Source organism: Glycine max, chromosome 14 (assembly GCF_000004515.6).
Source record: "Glycine max cultivar Williams 82 chromosome 14, Glycine_max_v4.0, whole genome shotgun sequence".
Taxonomy (NCBI): domain Eukaryota; kingdom Viridiplantae; phylum Streptophyta; class Magnoliopsida; order Fabales; family Fabaceae; genus Glycine; species Glycine max.
The window spans coordinates 45850399-45875169 of record NC_038250.2 but is presented as its reverse complement, the minus strand read 5'-3'; the positions used below and the strand labels follow the sequence as shown (position 1 = coordinate 45875169).

General features: G+C 30.1%; 2 protein-coding genes and 1 pseudogene across 2 annotated transcripts; 2 read left to right on the top strand and 1 right to left on the bottom strand.

The window, feature by feature from the left end:
• The first annotated feature begins 494 nt into the window (after nucleotides 1-494).
• Nucleotides 495-4361, top strand: LOC100796071 (WRKY DNA-binding transcription factor 70). The gene is made up of 3 exons (XM_003544213.5): nucleotides 495-1013; nucleotides 1947-2048; nucleotides 3585-4361. The coding sequence occupies exons 1-3, from the start codon at nucleotides 676-678 to the stop codon at nucleotides 4132-4134; spliced, it is 990 nt and encodes a 329-aa protein (XP_003544261.1). The 5' UTR covers nucleotides 495-675; the 3' UTR covers nucleotides 4135-4361.
• Nucleotides 4362-9481: 5120 nt separating this feature from the next.
• LOC100815985 (glutamyl-tRNA reductase 1, chloroplastic) lies at nucleotides 9482-13617 on the top strand. The gene is made up of 3 exons (XM_003544796.5): nucleotides 9482-10142; nucleotides 11412-11653; nucleotides 12130-13617. The coding sequence occupies exons 1-3, from the start codon at nucleotides 9896-9898 to the stop codon at nucleotides 13255-13257; spliced, it is 1617 nt and encodes a 538-aa protein (XP_003544844.1). The 5' UTR covers nucleotides 9482-9895; the 3' UTR covers nucleotides 13258-13617.
• Nucleotides 13618-15116: 1499 nt separating this feature from the next.
• Nucleotides 15117-20816, bottom strand: LOC100795547 (chorismate synthase, chloroplastic-like; annotated as a pseudogene).
• Nucleotides 20817-24771: the final 3955 nt, after the last annotated feature.

The window sequence follows — 24771 nt, the reverse complement described above, 5'->3', positions numbered from 1 at the left end:
AAAAAGAAAAAAAACTTCGTTTCAGACGGCAGTGCAGCTGTCATGCTGCAGGTGACTCTAGACCATCCCCGTGTAATAGGTGTATGGTAGGAGGAAAAAAAGGAAAAATATGGAGATAGAGAAAACTAAAGAAAGAAAGAGAAATGTATTATTAAATATATAATAAATAATATTATAATGAAGAAAATAGATTAAAAAAAAGATAAAAATAATATAAAAAAACTTAGTTTATGTTCAATATTTTTGCACATCAATCCTTCTTTTTCTAAGAATAAATTATCAAGTAGTCTAAAATCATTATTATAGTATTTATTAATCTTAACATAACACATAATTGAGTATTATGTTGGGTATGTTTAGATTAAAATTGGAAGAGCTAAAAAATAGTTTTCTCTCAAAGCAACAAATCTTTATTTCTTATTTTATGCATTAAAAAATTTTATTTTAAGCATTCTCCAAGCTAATATATACCTATAGACACTGATTGAAAAGATAAACACTATCTAATAATTTCCTAACTTTTTGGTTCATTTGTTTCTCTTTCTCATTATTTCTTTCGTCGGCTGTATCCTTTTTCTTCTCTCTCGTCCTTAGTCCCTTCCAAAAGCCAAACCCACACCCACCTGCTATGCAAATCTAGACCAAAAGAAGCAAAGAAAAACCAGAGCTAGAAAAATGAATAACATCATTTGTGCTGAAAGTGAAAGTGAAATTAGTATCTCAGCCAAAAATAAAAGAATGATAATGAAAGAACTTGTTAAGGGTCAGGAATCTGCTACTCAACTCAAGGTTCTTCTTGAGAAGCCCTTTGGGAGTGAAGGGTCTCTCTCTTGTCAGGAACTCACGGCCAATGTCCTCAGATCTTTCACTCAAGCTATTTCTATCATAAACTCTTCTTCTGCAGATGAGGTGGCTCATCGGAGTCTCCTGAATTCCGGCCAAAATGGGTCGCCGGTGGCCGTTTCCGGCGAGAACAGATCCCAAAAGGGTCGGAGAGGTCGCTACAATAGAAGGTTATACTCATACATATCTTCTTTTTATATATATAGTTCGCACGACAAACCCTTCTTTGGTTCACGATTTGGGTTACTGAGAGTATTTCTTGATCTGGGATTTGTACGGAAGTACGGACATATGTAAACTGTCATTGTTTTACCTTGAGTGAACAAATTTTGTTGTATGAAAAGAAATTAGGAATTTTCAGATTGGATTTTTTTTCTCTTCTATGAAATATTTATTAATTTTATTGACAGGTTAATTTTATTTTTGTTGACAAATTTAGTTGATATTTTTCAACTAATTTTTATTTCATTCATGAGAAATCAAGTTGAAATTTTATTTAAAAAATTCAACTTTATTTCCACTCATGTCAATAACATATTGGTATATAATTAGAATGTCTAATTACCTTTTTCGTTTTTAATTATAATTGTTACAACTTTTTTTTTAGTACCTTGAAAACATATTATTTTCATCTTTATAATTATAATTTTTTAATTTTTTATTTTGAAGTCTAAAATTGTCTAACATTATTACATGTAAATCCTTTAAGATGACTGTAAGAATTAATAATTGTCAAAAAGTTTAGACAGATTCAATTTTGTACTTATTTTAAAACATCTGAATGCAAAGACTGTTAGATAAATTTAGACAGACAGTGAGGGCAAAAGGATTAAAAGTTTACAATTATAGGAATTAAAAAGTGATATTTTAAATTATAGGTAATAAAAAGAAATGCTGTTGTAGGAAGAACAGAGAGTAATTAAACCTATATAGAATTATGAAGCTAATATTCTTGTGTGTTGATTTTATTTAGTTGGGGTTCAGATTTCGCAGATTGCATTGTACAGATTTTTTTATTGGATAATATGTTACTTCTATATAATAATACCTGAAATGATGACATGCATATGGGGCATACTCTTGATTTGTTGTTCCAAGTGCAGGAAGAATGCACTTACATGGACCATACTCTCATGCACCACTGATGATAATCATGCATGGAGGAAGTATGGACAAAAGAGAATCCTGAATTCTGAATTTCCTAGGTATATATGTTAAATCATTGTTTTTCCTTTTCTTTTCATTTTTTTTTCCATGGAAAGATTATAATTTTGAGACAGTTTGCGTTACATGATAAAGTTGCAACACATGTAATGTCTTCTTCTTTATTTGAGGTTTTATTTCCTATCTCCCAAGAAAAAGGAAATTGATGAAATAATAACTCATTTTAAAAATTTATGGATAAAAGGAAGAAAAAGACAAAATGAAAAATATGATAAATGATAAATGATATGATGAAAAATTAAAGAAAAAACTATATATCATTTAGAATCATTATGATCTCAACTAATATGCACATAACATATATTCAAGGTTATTAATTTTTTTCATAATTTGAAAAAATGGATTACTTATCATTTAGAAATTAGTCAGATCATAATTGAACTACTTAATATTTTCTGGAAATAAAGAGAAAAATTAGGGGGGGGGGAAGGGATACAGATGAAATGGGAAAACAAAAATATATTACTCCAAAATACTGATCGACAACACAGTTCCTAGGTGAACGTTGAGAATACTATCAACAAAATAAAAGAAATTGATATACTCAAAATTGTTTAATAAATAAGCTTTTGTCTAACGAAAATTAATTCTCTTATAAATAAAACAATAAAAACAGTAACTTTATTCTATTTGGTCATCAAGTTCACTACATGCATGTATCGCACAATCTCATTGTACTAGTTAGTAATTAAATACCAAAATTTTAAAGATATCATTCCCCATGAGATTCTTTTTAGTAATTTTCTCTAATGTCTTTCTTTTTCTCCTTCTACCCTCTTTCACAAGATTGAAAATTATTCAATCTACTCACCTCACCAAGTGCCTTCAGCGGCCTTTTATGCATGAATCCAAATCATCATAAATAATCGATATCTTATAATATTTTTCTCTGTTAATTAAGTGTCATAATAGTATTTGCTCATATATAACAATGAAAAATGTTAAATGGACACCTCATGCTAATATACACCTAGAATTGAAAAAGAAAAAAAATTAAAAAAAGTTATAAATATAATAAATATTTGATATGATAAGAAGAAAGAGATAGACACATGTAAAAAATATCAATCAGGTATATGTCTAAAATACTTGGATATCCAAGTATCACTAGCTACTTTAATCATTCTGTATCGCATCTTTTCTTATGCCGTTACTCATCTATCTTAGCGTGTTTATTTGTTACTTTTACTCTTTTTTCTTATTTTCCTTGTAAAGCTTAACATCCACTATCGTTTTAGTTGGTTGGATACAAGTATGAGAAGACTTTAGTACGAAAACTTCTCTTTAAACAGCTTCATAGTTACTTTACAAATCTTCCTATTAATAAACTATAAGACGATGCTGACGATTTTAATATATAATTGATGATACAGGTACGTTTTCTAAATGAGCAAATAAATGTATGATAATTACTAATTAACCTATAATCTAGACTCATTGTTCACATTCTACCAAACCAATTTCCCTAAGAAGATTACTCATCTAACTAACGTCTTGTTAAAAATAATAATTTGTAGGAGTTACTTCAGGTGCAGTCACAAGTATGATCAAGGTTGCCGAGCAATCAAACAGGTGCAGGTGGATCAAGAGAATCCGAATATGTTGCAAACTACTTACATTGGAATTCACACATGCAATGGCACCCCTATGGCTACACATTCAGCCATAGGTTCTAGTTCTACTGAATGGGAATCATCATATCTTCTGAATTTTGATCATCATGACTCCAAGGTACCAAATGTACAAGATCACCACATTAGCTCACCAAACCTAACTATAAAACAAGAATTTCCCAAAGAAGACACCCATAGTGATGTTGCAGATCATAAGTACTCGGATCCTAACTTGTGGTCAGATCTAAAGGATTTTCAACCATTCAAGCCTACCATTATGCCCTTCAGGATGGAATCTGATAATAATAATAATAATAATACTAATGCAGATAATGTGCATTCTTCATGTACAGACTATCAACGTCTGAACATGAATTTTGAGATGGCATCTGTTCATTTTGACACTGACTTCCACTTTGACGAAAGTCACTTTGACGAAAGTCCGTTGCTTTAATACTTTGATTGGTTTCCCAAGCTTTGTTGTTGGTGTGGAGATTCTTGTCGTCTCATTATTCTCAATAACATGATAGTATACAATGTCATGAGAGAAAGAAATAAGGAAAATAAAAATTAAATTATCCCTGAAACAATATTGTTCTCTCCTTCTACCAATTAACTAATGTGATGAATGATGAATTTTACAAATTATAATGATATGTAACATTAATTTTGTTGTCGTATTCATTAGTTGTTGATGACATATAATATAGGGTAGGAAATTTGTCTAATTATTATTACTTTTAATGGAGTCTCTTTATCTAATTATATTTTTTTTATTTACAACTGGGGTCAATTTAACTCATGCAAATAACATGTTGGTATGATATGGCAATTATGAAATATTTATAATACACAAATAAATCAAAAAAGAAGTCAGAATATGTGTATCTTTTCGAAGGACCATTAATCCATGTCAACAATCTTGATTTAATTAGAGAATCTTGATTCTATGATTGTTACCCCAATTCAAAATTGGAAAATCTGTGCTCCTTTCCTTTCCTTTGACCAACGGGTCCTCGAACCAACCTTCCCGTTTTCTTGCAGGCTGCTTTTGAGTCCATTCTCTTTCTGCTGCATGCCAATAATCGTGTACGGATTACAAGCTAAAGCTTCCAATATCCAAAAAGCATTTCTCACTTTTGTTTTCTTCCTTTCAATTATTGTGGAGAAATGAAGTGTAAGCCATCTAAAATTAATTCTTATATTGGAGTGGACACAAACAGGATAAGCTCTTCTGCATAAAGTAGTTACCCAATGAGCAAGGCAACGTTATACTCATAAACTAGTTACCTAACGAACAAGGCAAATATACCCCCGTATTCCTTCACTATTAACTCGATCATACAAGAAATTAATGCATTAGTGACAAAAAAAATTGTTACTAATGACAATTTTCGTTATTAATGCATTGCACGAGTTTACTATCTTTTTTCTTCCTTGAGTCTATATAGAAGAACAGCATCTTAGATTGGTTGGTCATGGTGGGAAGTTCTGGTTACAGGTTTCATGCCAATTCACATGCTAAATTAATAAAAGGGAATTACTTACCAATTCATATTGCACGAATACTGCATATATTGTGTGATCACCTATGATTTTCGTTAATTATCAAATCCTTTTTATCTATTAAATTGAAAACAATTTGCCAATTATATTAAAACATCTGTTTCGTTAAAATTTTCTGAAGTCTTTCGTACCATTTAGCACTACTCTGTGTGAAGATATAAAAGGTTTTGTTTTGGTACCATTTAGCACTACTCTGTGAAGATATAAAAGGTTTTGTTAAGAAGAACAAGTTTATTGGTAAGCTTCTATGTTGGTTGTCTTTTTAAAGGAAAAATTTACTATTAGAGGAGCCCATTCGTTTTCCGTTTAAACATATGTTCTAGTCATGAAAATTTGCGTTGTTTTAAAGAATTTAATTTATTATTCAATCATTATATGATTAATTTGTTGGTTTTTATGTTAAATATTTTAAAAATAAGACTTCTTATGATAATGTTTAATTAGTTGCCCAAGGAAACAACTTTATGCTAACAGTATACAAAATTAAAAACTTTTTTAAAAATAATTTTTTGTTTAATTTTATTAGTTTAGTCGAACCACGTGCTTTGATTTTAGACGAGCATGAAAAATTCAACTTTATGATTAAATGAAAAGAAAAAAAATAATAACATTCGAATAGATATTGAAATGAAAAAGAAAGAAACATCATATTTCTAAACATCAAAAACATTTTATTTTATTATTTTAGTCGTTGAAAAATATAAATCGCGTGCTTTAGTTTTAAGACGAGGAATGAAAAATTCAACTTTATGATTAAGTGTAAAATTTTGTTATAAATTAAAAACTTAAATAATTATAAATGTGGAACAAATTGTTTTTGGTCCCATTAACATTCATGATCCATTCCTAGCTACTATCACTTGCATAACTACCTTTATTGTTGTCATGGACACCAGCGCCACCATTATAATTATTGATATTAACACCACTATTACTACTTTTACTGATACAACACCACCTTGTTGGCACCGACACGGTTACTATATCATTAACATTGTCATTACCATCACTACAAAAAAATACATTTGAACTAATTTTAATAGGATTGAAAAATTTTAAAATAAATTTATCTTGAAACTATTTCTTTTTTATATAAAATTAAAACTAAAGTTTAAAAACTGATTTTTAAATTTTTAAACAAAAGACTGGTTTGTTGTTTTTAAATTTTTTGAAACTTACAATTAAAAATCCGAGGCAAGCCCTAAAATAAACTTTTTCAAGATTAACTTACACACAATGTAATTTGTTGAAGCTCTCTCATATTAGCTTCATCAAAATTTGATTTTAATTTATACAGAAACTAATTTTAACTTATTAAGAAACTTATTTAATTTTTTTTCTTTTTTATCCTTAAAGTGCTTATAGAAAAAGTTATAAAAAAAAACTCTTATTTAAGTATATTTGAATTGACATGTAGGCCTAAAATTGAAGTTTTTAGCTTTTTATCTTGGGTAATTCAAGTCCAACACTCTTATTATTGATAAATCTCAAACCATGAACATCTTCAACCCTAAACTAATTCATGACATTTTAACTTGCAGTGATTTGATGACATCATTATCATGTCATGTGCTTGATCCAATTATCAAACCAAAGTAGTGACATTATCAATTTCTGGCTGGATTGGTCTAGTGACCGGTCCAAGTCGAGTTTTACATCATTATTTTATTATTTTTCTTTTTCTTATTCATTTTTTTTGCTAGATTAGATTTGGTTTCCATGTTTTTAAATCCGGACTGACCAATTGGTCCACTCAATCCACTCGCAAACTAAAAGTCTAATTGGATTAGTCAGGTAATTGACTCAATCTAATTATGTGCGATTCGACTTTGAATGGAAAACTGATCCAATTGAATCAACGAACTAGTTTGATTGAATCCCATAACCCAAAATTAATTATTTTAAAAAAAATTAATAAAAATACAAAAAAATATGGTACAATCAAAAATTGAAAAAGAACCTAAAATTTATTTAGTGGATCAACATACCACCTATTAATTATTAAACTTATAACACAATTAATACATATACTCATATTTTAAGTTACTTATACCATTTTATGCAGTTTAATTATTGGTCTAGTGATTCGACCCATCAACCAACTGTCTCCATCAGATCAAAAATTGGTTTGATTTTTAAAAGTATGCCCGGTCTACCTTTTTCTTATCAACAACAAAAAATTTGTTATTATTTGCTGCTAGTTTTGCTTTGTGAGTGAAAAACTTAATAAAAAATTGATAAAAATAAATAAATGTGAAAACGAATTAATAAAAAAGAAAAGGAAATAGTGTGCATATTTCAATTTATATTACAAGTTTTTTGCCTTTATGTTAATATATATATATATATATATATATATATATATATATATATATATATATATATATATATATATATATATATATATATATAAATCATGAATATAAATTTCTACTCATAATTATTATTTCAAATAAATCATGAGTTATTTTAAATATAGTTATATATTTATAAAAATTTTATTTTTCATTAAAATTAATTAAATAAAAATGATTATATAATATTAAATTATTTATTTATTAGTAATAAATTTATGCGCAATTTTTGTCACCCGTTTTAAGTTATATATGATATAATTTTCTTGTATATTATAAACAATTAAGTTGGTCAAGTGATTGTCCTGAAGGCCTTGGAGTGTTGGGAACTCATCTCCCCACATTTTATGAATTGCCAATTGGTGACTAAAAGTATAATTAAGTCAATTTTTAATTATTGAGCTCAAAAAAGAAGAAGTCAACAGGGATCTCGTATTTTTTTTTTTAATATGGATAAAAAATAAATTGACTTGATATATATACAAAATAGTCAAAACCAAAAGAGTTAATTTGTTTGTAAGAAGTAAGAACCAAGAGCATTAATCTTTGATTAAATGTGTGATTTTATCACTATCAATTTTATAAAAAAATGATAGATCATACTGCTTTTATGAAATTTAATCTCTATATTCATTTCAATGCCATTGTTTATCTTTGAGGTAAAAGTAAATTTATAACAATTTTTCCTATAACTTTTAAATGAATAATAAAACTTCTTAAATAATCTAAATAAATATTTATGTGCATATTTTAAAATTGCATAATCTTATTAACAAATTAATTGCAAATAATATAATAAAATTTATCACTTAATTTTTTTGGAATGAATTTTATCATTTAATGATTTAAATTAAAATTATTTTTTCAAAGAATGTAAAAAAATAGGAACTTAAATGTAAGAATAAGAGCATCATCGGTCTTGAGGCAGCCACAAGCCCACAACCTTGCATAGATATTTCTGTCAAGGATAACAGAGGTAATTTAATGTCCGGACAAAACAAGAATGACGAAGTTCAATTTTAGAGGTTTTTGGAGAATGATTTACCCGGTTTTAAAACATATATAATATTTTTTTAACATATTATTAGTACGAAATATTTATTAGTTTTAATGATTAACTTTCATCGGAAGCTTGCTTGAGTGATTATTGATCGTGAGATTTGTTTTTTTTAATTATTATTTTTATCACAATATTCAAATTCAATACCTTAATTAAAAAAATAAACTTCACTATAACATAAATAATATAATTTAATACATACAATTAATTTTAAAGCATACATAAAAACCAACTTAATGCGTGTAATAGTATGGATGTTTTCTTAGTTGTTATTATTAAATGTAAATTATTGTGGCACCCTAAGGAGAACTATCGCCCACCATCCCCACATGCCACGGGCCTGAAAATCTAAACTGTGATATTGAAATACGACTTTCTCATTAAAGTAGTGGCAAACACAACCCTGAAATCCAAGGATCCAATCCCTACCACATATCCACCCTTCCATCTCTTTTTCCCTTATCTTTTCTCTCTCATTAGTTAATAACTTAGTACCTATCTCTCAGATTTCTCCCAATGATTTTTCATTTTCATTCCCTTGCCCTCTCAATAACTCCTGCACCACTATGTGATCCATCACGTTATTATAATTAACCATAAACACCATCCAAAGTAAAACTTGTTAATTTCCTCAAATTGAATACGTGTAACACGTAATTTTCATTTCACATCAATGTAAAAAATATTACATTTCAAAATTTTAAATCACATTGGATTCTAATATTCTAGTACGAGATTATTTGCATGAGGAGAATGGGGTCACATGAGAAAAATAGACACTGATTAATCTGAAATCCCACAACCTTTGATTTGCATGAGGAGAATGGGAAATAGACCCCATTCTCTCAGCAAATTAAAAGACCACAACCTTTGATTTGCATGAGGAGAATGGGGTCACATGAGAAATCAAACAAGATAAAAGTGGAAGAAAAAAGAGGGTGAGATTAGTAAGGAGTGTGGATAAAACATGTACTCCACCACCCAATCAGAACTCAGAGAAATCCTACTCTTTCAAATCCGTCCAAATCCTTTTCCTTCCGCCACATCTCTTGCACCATTTCCACATAGGCCCAAACCCAAATCAAAACCAAAACATTCACTAAGAAAGAAAGAAAGAGGTTTTAGTTTTTTAGCTTATGCACACCAACTAACTCCTCCTAACTTCTTTCTCTGGGGTTCTTCTCCATTTCATTGGCTTTCAAAGTCACCAACACAATTCTCCCTTCAAAGTTTCAATGGCTGTTTCAACCAGCTTCTCGGGTGTAAAGTTGGAGGCTTTGTTGCTGAAATGTGGTTCCTCCAATGCTGCCACCACCACCACTCATATATCATGTTTTGGCAAAAACAGAAAGACACTTGTTCAGAGTCAGAGAGGGGCTATTCGTTGTGAGGCTTCTTCTGCTTCTGATGTTGTGGCTGATGCCACCAAGAAAGCTGCTAGTGTCTCTGCTCTTGAGCAGCTTAAGACCTCTGCAGCTGATAGTAAGTAACAACTCTTTGTTCTTAGTTCAATTTTCAGTTGACACTTCAAAGTTTAAATATCTGTTGAGTTTAATTTCTCTGTAGTGTGAATTTCAAAGTTTACGCAATCAATCAATTAAAAATCATCAGTCTTTTAAGGATGTTAATGTCCACAAATATACCATATATGAAGGTGTCATACCATATATATTAATGTGTAATTAAATGATAGTGTAAAATTTATGCATTTAGTACATAGACTAGTTACTCATCTTTTTTTCTTCACACATTTTTTTTTTTTGTTTTAACTCTCCGTTTCATTATGGGAAATAGACACTGATTAATCTGAAATCTGATCAGAGACAAATAAAGTCTGACTAAGAATTATTTCTTCAAAGGATTGAATTCAGATACTACCCAAACAATTCAATCTTAAGTTTAACACATTAATCATTTGTATTCACTTGTTTTCACACATTTGCTTTTAGTATTTATAAAACAAAATTTGATTCATGATTCTTGTCACATCCAAACCTTTTGTTTTTAGTCTTTTAGTTATAAAAAGATAAATGTATTTAAACTAAACCATGTTACTATTATGTGGTTAAACGATAGGGGTGGTTAATCTTTTTGCTACCATTAAAACGTTGGTTTTGTTTTCTTTCCTTGACATGAGGGGTTGAATACGATGATGGGAATTAAAATGTTAGTCTTTTTATATTGTAAAAATACCAAAAATAGAAAAGAATGCACATGTTATGGCACTACCGGTCTAAGCCTTAACAATCTAATGAACGCTATCTATGTTTCCATCCTCGTTATGGGAATCAAAATGTAGCAGTCTTTTTAATCTCATATTCTATTCTATTTCATTTTAAAAATATATCAAATATAGAATTGAACTCACTGGTTCTTTCCCCTTTCTTTCTTATTGTTCTACAAAAAGTTACTATTGTCTTTATTTTGATGTAATAATTAAGAAACGTAGAATCATCTCAATATTCAAAAACAAATATAAAAAAGAAAAATAAAAAATTAAAAAATAGAACTGTTATCTACTTGTCTTTCTTTGGCTAATTGTGTGAAACTTTTAACTTCTGATTAGTTTTATTCAAGTGATTGTAGCTTTCAGAACTTACGATAAAGTACATGACATTTTAATGATTTTTGTTTTCAACAATAATTTGTAGCTTTCGAATGAAAATATGAAATCAACAACATATCCTTTTTTTTATATAGGAATTAAATAGTTTATGCAATTAACTTGATTTAAGTGATTAATTTGAACAGGGTATACAAAGGAAAGGAGCAGCATCATGGTTATTGGACTGAGTGTGCATAGTACACCTGTGGAAATGCGTGAAAAACTTGCCATACCAGAAGCAGAATGGCCAAGAGCCATTGCGGAGCTTTGTAGTCTGAATCATATTGAGGAAGCAGCTGTTCTGAGCACCTGCAACAGAATGGAGATATATGTTGTTGCTCTGTCCAAGCACCGCGGTGTCAAAGAAGTCACTGAATGGATGTCCAAAGTAAGTCTTCTCCCAAGTTTCTTGAGTAAATCCAATTTAATTTAGTCCTTGAAATGATGAAATTACATGTGGCAATCATTTCAGTCATTTATTTTCACTCCCTTTCCACCAACATTAAGGATCAATGAATGATGTTTTTTAAAGTCAGTGACTAAGGTCTTATTTGGATAAACTTCTCATTATGCACTTGTAGGAGAAGATAAGAAGGTAAAACAAATAAAAATTAACTTATGCAAAAGTTAAAATCAGCTTTTGGAGAAGTTAAATGATAAAGCTTTTATCAAAGTTGAAATGCATAGGTTGATTTTAACTTATTGAGAAGTGAATCGAAGTTTTAATAAATTCATGGACTAAAATGTTGGTTTATATAATGTGATGGATTAGTTTAAGGTATTACTACCAAGTTTTTTTTTCCAGATGGGTTTTTCTAGTGCATTTACAGATATTGGACATTCTTGTTCTGTCCTTTTTTGCAGACAAGTGGGATCCCGGTTGCAGACCTTTGCCAGCATCAGTTTCTGCTATACAACAAAGATGCGACACAGCACCTTTTTGAAGTATCTGCTGGTCTTGATTCTCTTGTGTTGGGAGAAGGTCAAATCCTTGCCCAGGTGAAGCAGGTTGTCAAAGTTGGACAAGGAGTGAATGGCTTTGGGAGGAACATTAGTGGACTATTCAAGCATGCAATCACTGTGGGGAAGAGGGTTAGAACTGAGACAAACATTGCTGCTGGTGCAGTTTCTGTTAGCTCAGCAGCTGTTGAACTGGCCCTGATGAAGCTACCTGAAGCCTCACATGCCAATGCAAGGATGCTGGTCATTGGAGCTGGGAAAATGGGAAAGCTTGTGATCAAGCATTTGGTGGCAAAAGGGTGCACAAAGATGGTGGTTGTCAATAGAAGTCAGGAGAGAGTTACTGCGATCCACGAAGAAATCAAGGATGTTGAGATAATCTACAAGCCACTCTCGGAGATGCTCACATGTATTGGTGAGGCAGATGTGGTTTTCACCAGCACAGCATCAGAGAATCCATTGTTCTTGAAGGATGATGTCAAGGACCTTCCTCCTGCCACCAATGAAGTTGGTGGCCGTCGCCTGTTCGTCGATATTTCTGTTCCTAGAAATGTTGGATCATGTCTCTCAGACCTTGAGTCTGTGAGAGTGTACAATGTTGATGACCTTAAGGAGGTTGTGGCAGCCAACAAAGAGGATAGGCTAAGAAAAGCTATGGAGGCTCAAGCAATCATTGGTGAAGAATCAAAACAATTTGAGGCTTGGAGGGACTCATTGGAAACTGTCCCTACCATTAAAAAGTTGAGGGCATATGCTGAAAGAATAAGGTTGGCTGAGCTTGAGAAGTGCCTAGGTAAGATGGGTGATGATATCAACAAGAAGACACAAAGAGCTGTGGATGATCTTAGCAGGGGTATAGTGAATAAGTTGCTTCATGGGCCAATGCAACACTTGAGGTGTGATGGCAGTGACAGCAGGACTCTAAGTGAGACCCTTGAGAACATGCATGCTTTGAATAGAATGTTCAACCTTGAGACTGAAATATCTGTTTTGGAGCAGAAGATTCGAGCCAAGGTGGAGCAAAAGCCATAGTGTGAGAGATCTAGTACCAATTTTTCATTCATAACACTCATTTATTTACTCTATTTAGGCTTAAGAATCATGCAATCTTTGATTGAATGATTGAAACAGTAAAAGTCCCCAAGAACTTCAATTGATTAGTGGTGTCTCAGTGTCTACTTGGCCTAACTCCTGTGTTGAACTTTTATGTCGGGTGTTTCCAAGGTTTTCTTCCATAGTCGTTTGCCTCTATGCCTAAAATTTGTTTATTATTATATGCAAAATAGAGGTGTTATGTACAATGTACTATACTATTATGGTGAGCTTTGTATCTATCACGAATAATCTATGCCCAAAATGTGTCTCCTGTTAATAATCTTCTGAGTTTCTATACAAACCGAGATTCATTTTTATTGTTCTTTATGCTAGTTTTTTCACAGCTCTGGCTTGGCTAAGATTAATCTTAAGACCAACTTCTCATTTTTCTTCTTGAGTATTTTTCTTTGCATTTGATATACTTAAGTGTGATCATATGAGAATTGTTAAGAGCATCATAGTGCATTTTTTCTTCACCTTCTGACATGGACTCGTAAGATTTAGATGAACTGCAATCAGAGTTGTAAAAAGAGTTTACCTCATGGTGTTTCATCTATGTTAGCCATCAAATAGATGTTTGACTTCTTATCATCATCCTAGCTACTGTTGTTTCTCTCTAGATCTTCCCATGTGTAAAAGACTTTTCTTATTTTTCTTTTAGTGCCATCTTTTCTTGAGTTTTGGACATTTTACCTACATATGTCCAGGCCTCTTTACACTCGAAGTAGATAATATCATTGCTTTCATCCTTTGAGGCATTCTTGAATCCGTCCTTCTTTTTCGAAAAATGTATGTACTTACCTTTTTTCAATATATTTTTGAACTTTCTTGACATGAGAGAAATTAATCTTATTGTGTGTTGAACCACTTGGGCATTCGTCTGAGCTTTCTGATTCTCCAATATGAGCCTTTAAGGCTTTTGGCATAGTTTTTTGGGTTCTTATGACTAGATTCACTAATATTAAAAGCCAAAGGGTCTTTTGTTTTGATCTTGTTATTCTTTTGAAGATGGGTTTCATGAACTTTGAGGTGCCAATTAGCATTTCATCCAACATTTGGGTTTTTGTATTGCAAGATTCTAAAATAGTTGTTCTTTTTTTATGAATGTTTTGATTTGGCATGTTCTAATTTAAGAATAAAGTTTAATTATACATTGATTTCCTATAGTTATCAAACATCTTTTTAATTTGTATAGTTAATAAGTGAATTTTTTTAGTTCGTGAAGTTTATATGTAGTTAAAAAAATTTTAACTAATGGAGTTAAAAAATCTTAATATAAATCTTTTTGAAATTAAAATATAAATTTCAAGAATTAAAATATTCACTTATTAAATTTCAGGAACTAAAAAATCTACTTATTAACTATATGAATTAAAAAAGATAAATTTAAAAATTATAAAAACTAAATGAGTAATTAAATTTCATAATAATAAGATCTATGATGCTTGATCATAGGTTTGATTGAATTTCAATTCCTAAATTAATTTGGTGCTTTGTATGATGCCTATTTATCTAACTCAAATTGATTATATTTTGAATGCTTATTTTAGTAGGGGGAAAATTGAAATTAATGGATGCTTAATTAGTAAAGTTTTAGGATCAAGCAAGAATTAGAATCAATTTTTTAGAAATCATTGATAGAAGACTCAATTAAAAATCCTAACCATTGGATTGTTAGATATCTCTTTCTAAGGTTCTTAATTGGCTACAGTACAAAAAATCCTTGTGAGATGACTGAAGCTGTATTGTCTTATACCACAAATAATTCTTATTTTTAATCCATGTATAGTTATGGTTCAGTGTCCTTTCTGAATAAAGCACTTTCCCTTTTACATGTCGGGCAGATCATTTATATATAGAAGAAACATATAATAATTGTCCAATGACTATCAAAACAAAACTAAAATTCTTTTCAACCACTTAAAAAAGTAATTGTCATTAAACTAGAAGATCAATCTTATTTTTTAGATAAAATTGAACTAATCTCTCTGAAGGTCTACTTAAATGAAACTCAAACCCCTCTAGTTGGTAAAAATCACACACATTCCCCTAAAATAACATCAAAGAAAAATCCCTTTTAAATTATGATATTCCTCTTCCTCTTCAAAAAAAAAAAAAAAACTGAAAATACTCATTTAAAAGAGCAATGAGAAACATAAAGAAAGAACCAACATTTCACTAAGAATACATAGCATAATTGTTGACAATATGAAAGCATATAGTATTCCTTTATCTCTATGTTAAAGATTACGTTTTTGTAAATATGAGTAAATTATGTGTATGTTTTGTGGTGCCCACTTACAGTGAAAGAATCTGTCAAAATATTGTGTCCAAAGCATATATTTAACAAGTTGAAGAATCTGTCACCGCTACACTACTATAAGACTTCGCTAGAAATTTATGTTGATTTATGAGCTTTTTTTTTATTTTTTTTTATCAGCAACAAGATTCATTCATTCAACTGCACAAGATGTGCAACAGACAAATACAAAATATAGTTTATGATTACACAGAACCAACTACATGTGCCATGATATCACATGCATCCTGCGAAAGAAGGACTCTAACAATCTACACAACAACGAAAATTCCACCATTCAGTAACAATAATGATTGCATCTTTCCCTATACCCATCACATATCTGTATATGGAAAGATACAAAACTACAAATTGTCATCGTCATCATAATGCATAATATGAACAGCCAGCTAAAGTTGCCAAAGCTTTCATTTATTGAAACGAAGACCAAAAACTGATACATTTCTTACAATTTTTAATATCATGTTCACTTTAATTAACTGTCAACAAAACACTAGCCAGAAGGAAGATGTTATCAAAGGCCAATCACTGATTTATGCATTCCCAATTACTGGGCTTTTTTACCATTTGGGGACAATTTTTTTCCAAAATTACCAATTGAGAGTGAATTTTGAAAAATTACTGGATCAAGGGTAAGTGGTAGATTTCATATACGACTTTGTCATTGAATTCAAACTCAATTTTATGACTTTTGAACTTTTATTCTTTTTATATTTTTTCCAAACAGAAGTCGTAATTAGTCTTACTACTTGCTCATTGTTTCAACTTTTTTTTTTAAGAAATTGTAAGTAGATTTATGACTTATGAATTTTCATCCTTTTAGAGACAGGTGGAAAGACTTACAGGTAGACAGTTCCTCACAATGCAAGTTATATCAACACCACCAACAGAATCACCTCTCACTCGCACAGCATCAATTGCAGATATCATCTTCTCTGCATACTCAGGGTCTGGACATCGAACAATGTTACTCTCAATCTGGAAAATTTCCAAAAAGAAAAAGGGTTAACCAGGAATTTGGCTTCAGAATTGCAAGAAAAAAAATAATGATAATAACATCAATAGACAGTATGCTCAATATAAGTTATAACAATAATTAGTCAATTTGGAATATTGTATATTGCATTGTAAATGTCTGAACAGGACAGCATGATGGCACCGTTTCAATAAAAGAAATAATAAGGTATTCACACATTTAAATCAACATTAGTTACTTAGTTTCCTTGCAAGTGTGTAACAAATTGGATGGGGCACAATATTATTCTAGGCAAAGTTAGCAGCAAATAGACAATTATTTGGTCAATAAACAGAAGTCTAGTGCAGATTAAATTCATAAAATATTATAATTAAATGCATTGGACATGTTTCATGATAATGAAAATTTATCCATTTTATATGAATGTTGCCCCCCTTTACTATCAATAACTCTTCATCAGTTAAAATAAATAGATTTTGACATGTTTATTCATGCACTAAATATATATTCTGTAATATGTAAAAATTGTAAGATCGAATTTAAGTGAAGAATATAGATGCATATGTACGTTGGCCTGAAATTCAGCGTTGTGCCTGAATGCCCAGGGGAGAACGTTGGGCATGGATGGTAAAGTATTCATCACTCATTTCCTTAGTAATGACAAAAGTCCTTTCCTAAGTAATATTCGTTGGAAGTTTCAGTTTAGGATTGCTATGAGATTTTTTTTGGCAAAAATCACCAGTGTTAACGTGAGAGTAGCATTTAAACAAATGTATTTGGAGAAATAAATTTTAGTTTTAGAAACGAGCGTTACGTAATAAGGTATGTGAGAGAAGTAATGTGTCTGGTTATAATCAAACAAGAAGAGAGTTGCAAGTGTAATTTGCAAAATGCATTCCATTGCCAATAAGTGACCTAGATCAAAACTTTTGTTAGTTAGTGATATCCAAAATCCATTAAAGAAAACATTAGAAAATAGCACAGATAGTCATCTCCATGTTTAGAATACATGAAATTCACTTCAAACAGCTTTACAAAGGAACCACTGTGCTGCTTGTGCATACATAAATATGAATGTTATCGTTAATACCTGATCAAGAGTCAAGAGTGTCATGATCAATAAGGTCCTGAGGAAGAAATATCTTGTGAACTTGAGAGGCATAGGCAAGAATCTGAAAAATAAGAGACCTTTAGCTAGGATCTGTTAGGAAGAAGATGCTCTGCCATGGAAACTAGTCATAGGAGTAGTTGTCATTCTAGAAGTAGTTATTGTGGTGATTATTGTAGCAGTTATTGCAGTGGGAGTGCGGTTATTATAGTGGGATTGCAGTTATTATACATATTTGATAGGCCTTTAAATATCAAGAGACACTAAATAAAACGTAGAATATTCAGGCTTAAGTTTGTTATTTCCTTTCTTCCTCTTGGAGACTGTCCTTAGTCTCGAACTTAAGGGAACCACCGCTAACCGGCAGGTCGGACCAATTGTTAGCGGTGGTTCCCTTAAGTTCGAGACTAAGGGCAGTCTCCAAGAAGGAAAAAGGAAATAACAAACTTAAGTCTGAATATTCTATGTTTTATTTAGTGTCTCTTGATATTTAAAGGCCTATCAAATATGTATAATAACTGCAATCCCACTATAATAATCGCATTCCCACTACAATAACTGCTACAATAATCACCACAATAACTACTTCTAGAATGACAACTACCCTTATGACAAGTTTCCATGACAGAGCATCTTCTTCCTAACAGGATCTTTCTTGAGGAATTTGCAAATAAAAACACGTTACATGTACATATATTAGCATTATTATATCTATATCAAACACGCATTGGTGAATGAAGATTTCCATTTTGTTAAAAAGGAAAGAGAGAAAAAATCAAATCAGGTAGAGAGAAATCTGGTAAAATTAGCCTCTGACAAGTGTACAAGCTGACCTTATATATGATCAGTAGGGATAGAATGTCTACCCAGTGATCAATGCATTTCATGCTAGTCTTTAGAAGTTTATCTCTTAGGGAAATGTTTCTTTTAAATCATCATACTCTATAAGTACATTCGCACTCAATGCACATTACTTAAGATCAGTATGCATTGGATGCCAACCCAACTGCAATTCACACTAGTCATTGGTAGTTTATTTCATAAGGTAATATTTCTTAATCATTGTTTCATTAAGTTTAGGTGACAACTGCAACCCAGTGAAAACTTTCCCTTCTTCATCCTTAATGCATTGTACTTGATCCAAATCCCTTGTCTTCTTTTCTCTATATTTTGCAAGCTTATATCTTTCGTTCTCCATTCTTTGTCCCTAAGTCCTTGTACAACTCTTCATATGCTTTGAACCGTGCTTCACTTACCACTTTTCTTGTCTCATTCTTAGCATTTTAATACCTTGATCAATTTTCAGCAATGTTGCACCTATCTCTCTTGTTTTTAACCTTTTCTTGAACCTTTTCATACCACCACCAAGATTCCTTACCTCTTAACCCAAAACCTTTTGATTCACCCAAGATTGCTTTGGCAACTTTCCTTATCTTCTTGGCCGGTTATAACAAAAAAACAAAAACAGAAAATACTACAAAAAAGAATAATAAACTAAACTCATAAGACAAGTAACACACCTCAGTTCTAGAAAAGACTTTTAAGGATTTTCTTAGCAACAGCACCAGAAGCAACCCTTCCAATTGTTTCTCTTGCAGAAGATCTACCACCACCCTTAAACATAAGAAAATTCAGATGTATGAGCATAATACATATACATATCACATTGAATAAAAATGTTAGACTCATTACACTAAAATAGTCAATACCTGAACTGATCTGAGACCATACTTCATGTCATAAGTAGAATCTGCATGGGAAGGCCGATAAGCTACTGCCATCTCACTATAGTCCTGAAAATGTTTCCCAGAGTACAATATTTTATCAGCATCCCTAAATTAAGATAATGGTTGCTTGTCATAAACAAGCTCTAGCATTACATTAGATACTCACATGTCCTCTTTGATCAGTATTGGATACAAATACATTAATCGGAGTTCCAGTAGTAATTCCTGCAATTAACAGATTATGCTTCAAATCTTTTTCAAGAAAGGTATAATTTAATAGCTAATAATAGTCGGAAGTAATATTGACCTTCAGAAACTCCTGAAAGTATTTTACACGTATGAGTCTCCTTTCTAGGAGTTGTAATTCGGCTCTGACCTGGTCTCCTATACATCATCAGAACTCCACAGTTTTCTTTGAAAACATGTTGCATTAGAAGCAATCGTCATCTATCTATCATTCATAGAATCATAAATGTCATATTCCCTTACTAGCAAGTAGTTCACTGAAGAAGATAAAGAGATGATTTCAGAGGTAAGTACCTTCTGTCAAGATCAACTTGCATTGTCAGCTTCAGAGAGAGGAAGGCGAGAAGAACATCCATCAATAATACAAACAACCAACACCTCCTTCATGAGATTCTCCCTATGTCGTAACACAAAAATGATTTCCATAGGTACTTCCAGTCGCCTGTATCACTGTAATATGTCAATTCTTAACATGTAATAATGTAATTGGCTATTTCCTTCAATTCAATGACATTAATTTTGTTTATCAATTATCATAGACTGCAATCCTACTTATTGAATTTGAAAAAAGCTATAACCGTAGTAGTTTCTGAAAATTTTCAATTCCTACCACAAACATGTTTTTCAGAAAGTTAAGGTTAGGAGGCAGCATCAGAAATAGCAGCCCCGAGTCCGTGACTAAAGGAATGCAGCAACGCAAACGATGGTGATTTAGGAAACGTGACTTAACATGATATACGAACTTTGTTTCAGAAATTCTTAAACGAATTACATAATAACAATGTCACAATGCATTCCTTAAACAAAGAAGAACACCAATTCAGCGAATGATTTGAAGCATTTAGCTGAGAAATTCGATTCAGAGTAATCGCGTAAAAACAATAATTCACATGTATGCAACGAAGAATAAACAATTGAAAATGAAGGTATTAACGGACTAATGGAGTCTCTTGGGAAGGTGAGGAGGGAGGGAGAGTCGGAGGTAGCCGGGGGAGAGGGATCAGAGATCGGAATTCAAGTTTGGTTGTTGAGTTTAGCGGGAAAGAAGGAAAGGAGAGGTTGGTGGTAATCACTGTAAATCTTTTTTATATAAGTATCCTTCTCGGTTTACCTCGACCGAGGAGGACTTCAAGCTTTGTGAGGCTTATGCACTTTAGGCTGAAGGACTTCAATCTTTTTTATATAAGTATTCTTTGGATTTGATTTCTTTAGTGTCTTTTTGTATGTTGTTCGTATACTGTCTCATTACAATAATAATGCATGGCTGTATTAATATTTAATAGTGACATGGTGACATTTAATTTTAAAAATCATGAAAACTATATGATTTTAATGGGACAGCATAGGAAGGAACAACAGAGAAGTCAAATCTGTATTCTTTGTAATCATATGATATGTTAACGGTAGAGGACTTTAAGTCTCGTCGCACTTATACACTCGAGACTGAAAGATTATGCACCCTTTTCGGCCAGTTGTATATCAACAAGGACAATCCCATCTGGTTGTTTGGAGACCGACCTATATTTCACCTCAGACATCTATTTTTAGTTGGTGTTCAACGATATTATTGTTGTACCATGTTTGTAACCCCTCTAAGATCCTAATGATCATAAAAAAGGTGTCATTAGGAGATATCCTTAATATCAAAATAAATGGATAATTAAAGTAAAGAAAACAGTCACTAAGAAGGGAACTTGTCAATCAGAACCCCTCAGTTTAAAAAGACATAATACATTTCTTAAAGTCTCAATTGAATGAATGTTTTTGTACTAGGTCTCATGTGAGACTCAATTACAAAAATAATATATAACAAATTGATTAACCCCATCTTTTCAAATTTTATATATATATATATATATATATATATATATATATATATATATATATATAAAGAATTATTATTTTAAGTAATTGTTTTTTATTTTGATATTTTTTTAGGTCATTTTATCCTTAATAATATTAAGGTAGAATTAACCATCTTTTATCTTTATTTTTTTGAATTCTTTTCTCCGTCACTTCTTTCCGGGTAGTCAATCTCTACCATGTTATATAGTTACTCTCTATAACCCCTCTCATGTAACTGCACATTTTCGACCATGGTCCTTCATGTTGATTTTTCTAATCCATTTGGTGGATCGTCACATACTCCACGAATTAGAAGATACAGAATTCTGCGACTCTAAGTCTAAACTACTTCGTTGTTTCCGCTAGAGTAAAATAATAGTAAAGAACTTGAATGAATTAAATGCTTATTCAATTACATTACACGTTTGTAAAATTTAAATTTAAAATAATTTTCTTTTTGCGATTGCCTATAACTAAATGAAAATATTACCAGATTACAATTTTCAATTTTTATGGGTATGATTTTGTTCTTGATTTGAAATGTTATACTCAAATAAATATCCTAGTTAGATTTGAATATAATTATCAATAATCGATAATTCAATAGTAAAAATTAAAAAAAAAAAACCTCCCTTTTGTTGTGAAGGACGATGGGGCTCTATCCATAAGCACCTATAGAATAGAAAAATATGTGAGTATATAAGCAAGTCCTATAAAAAAATAGGAAGTTTTTTTCTTAATAAAATAATAACATTATGAATCACATTTTGATTTAACATATCCATCTCCACTTTGTTAAATTTAATCTTTATTAGTATTTGTTTTCTTTGAGTTTCTTCTTGATAAATATTATAAAATAAGTTGGTAACCATATTATTCATATTTTAACAACCTCCAATTCGAAAGATCAATAAAAAAAAACACAAGAAAAAATTGTGAATGAAAAAATTGAATTTCTAAAAATTGATTATATATTATTATCCAATTGCTGACAATCAAATCTTTCTAATTTATTATAATTTTTTAATATGCGTTTTTCAAATTAGTATATTAGTATATATACGGTCTTGATTTGTACACATTGAAGTTTACATACGCATTGTATATATTTTCCTAAAATTTCATAAAGGCTAAATAATTGCAAAAAAATGATTAACTAATTAAAATTTTGATTATAGAAGTAACTAGTTGTTGCTTCAAGTGGTATTAGACTCGATCTCTTTAAAATTAGTGATAAAAAAATCAATAGATATATCATACCAAAAAAACACACCAACAAATGTTGTTTAATATATTTTAAGACATCATACATTAATCTTTAATATATTTGGTTTTCTTTTTTATAAATCTTATCAAGATTTTATAGTTAAATGATTTTTTAATTTGAATATAAAATATATTAATTTTAATCTTTCATTTTAATTTAATGGTTAAGATTAGTCATTATCATTCTCATATATATATATATATATATATATATATATATATATATATATATATATAATTTTAAAGAAAATATTATAAAACAATAACAATTTTTAATCATGACCATTATAGTTTAGTCAATTTAGTTTAATAACACCTTTAAAAAATAATAATAATAATTTTAATTAAAATATATACTAATAGTCAGAGATGTTAATGCCTAGTAAACAAAATAAAATACCATTTATATTTATTTTTTGTTTGATAGAAAAGAAATGAATATATATATATATATATATATATATATATAGAGAGAGAGAGAGAGAGAGTCGACTTGTTGTAAACAAAAAAAAAAAAAAATCTTGTCTTCAACTTAAGTGAAATTTTAAACTTTTTTCTCTTTACTAACTTTCTCTCCTTCATATCAAACAAAGCATAAATTTAAGGGAATAAGCATGCATATTCAAAGTTTTAAAGACAAAACTTACCAAGAAAACAAGGTCATGTCCATTGAGAAGAGGTTGTGTTGAATGAAAAACCAGCTTGAACGGAACTTTAAATTACTAGCTACCTTCTATATCAACTTGCTTTATGTTTTATTTTTTAAGAGAACTTGCTTTATGTTACTATTATCCATTTCATGCATGGATAATATTATAACTTTTAATACTAAACTTAATTTTAAATTAATAAAAAATTATTAAATGCTAAGAGTTTTTAATTAATTTATTTTTAAAAGAAAGATTTTAATTAGTATAAAAATTAGGGGAGACAAATACAAAACTTTGATTAATATAATATGAAGAAAATTAACAACGATCCCCGTAGGCTACCACATTCATGAATTGATCTTTCTTATCAGATCCATTTCAAGCATGGAAAATCATTTCAATTATTTTATACAACTAAACTATAAAGTATACATAATATTTTATTTTTACCATTATTTTCAGATTTAGAAATAGACTCAAATATTCCACAAATGAAAGTTATGGATTAATCCCTCTAAAAAGGAGAATAACCGTCAAGAGATAACTACTGAACCTAAAAGTCCTACTCTAGTTATTGAATTTTTTTTATTCGTAATAATTAATGATAAGTACTAAAAATTTATAACAACCTACACACATATTTTAGCCAATCGAGTTAGATTTTTTCACTAAAATGTCTAAATTACTAATTACTTATATCATATGTTAAGTCTAATTTATGTCAAATGTTAAGTCTAATTTATTTTGAGCATGAAAAAAACTGGCAACCACTCAGACTTAGGGCAATTAGAGTACTTTCGCTGAGAGGTAGCCAGCTAGCAGAGGAGAGTGAGTTTTCTCCTTAACACAACAAAAGATAAAATAAAAAAGATAAATATTTATTTTTATCTTTAAAAGTGTAAAATAGTGATAAATTAATTTTTAAATGAAGAAAAATTTAAATTTTCTTTCAAAATATAAAAAAGTATGATAGATTAGTCTTCAGATAATTTAATAATAAATTAATCTTTAAATTTTATAACTTATATAAAATTAATTCTTAAAAATATAACTTATTATTATATTAATATTCGAATATTATAACTTAATAATAAAATTATTTTTAAAATTAAAAAAATGTCCAATTTATTATATTTTTAACAAATATAATGATTAAATTTAAATTTTATATCTTTAAAGAATTAATTTATTATCAATTTATTATGCCTTCACACTCAGAAATTTACCCAAGAAAAAATCATAGCAACAACACATGTAGGAGGATGAAGGTAGATATTGATGGATTGGACAACTGAGACACTTGCTGTGCTGGG

Coding starts and splice junctions, on each gene's coding strand:
- LOC100815985 (XM_003544796.5), top strand. CDS start 9,896: ATGGCTGTTTCAACCAGCTTCTCGGGTGTAAAGTTGGAGGCTTTGTTG. Junction 10,143..11,411: donor TAAGACCTCTGCAGCTGATA/GTAAGTAACAAC, acceptor TAATTTGAACAG/GGTATACAAAGGAAAGGAGC. Junction 11,654..12,129: donor TCACTGAATGGATGTCCAAA/GTAAGTCTTCTC, acceptor CCTTTTTTGCAG/ACAAGTGGGATCCCGGTTGC.
- LOC100796071 (XM_003544213.5), top strand. CDS start 676: ATGAATAACATCATTTGTGCTGAAAGTGAAAGTGAAATTAGTATCTCA. Junction 1,014..1,946: donor AGAGGTCGCTACAATAGAAG/GTTATACTCATA, acceptor TTCCAAGTGCAG/GAAGAATGCACTTACATGGA. Junction 2,049..3,584: donor CTGAATTCTGAATTTCCTAG/GTATATATGTTA, acceptor AATAATTTGTAG/GAGTTACTTCAGGTGCAGTC.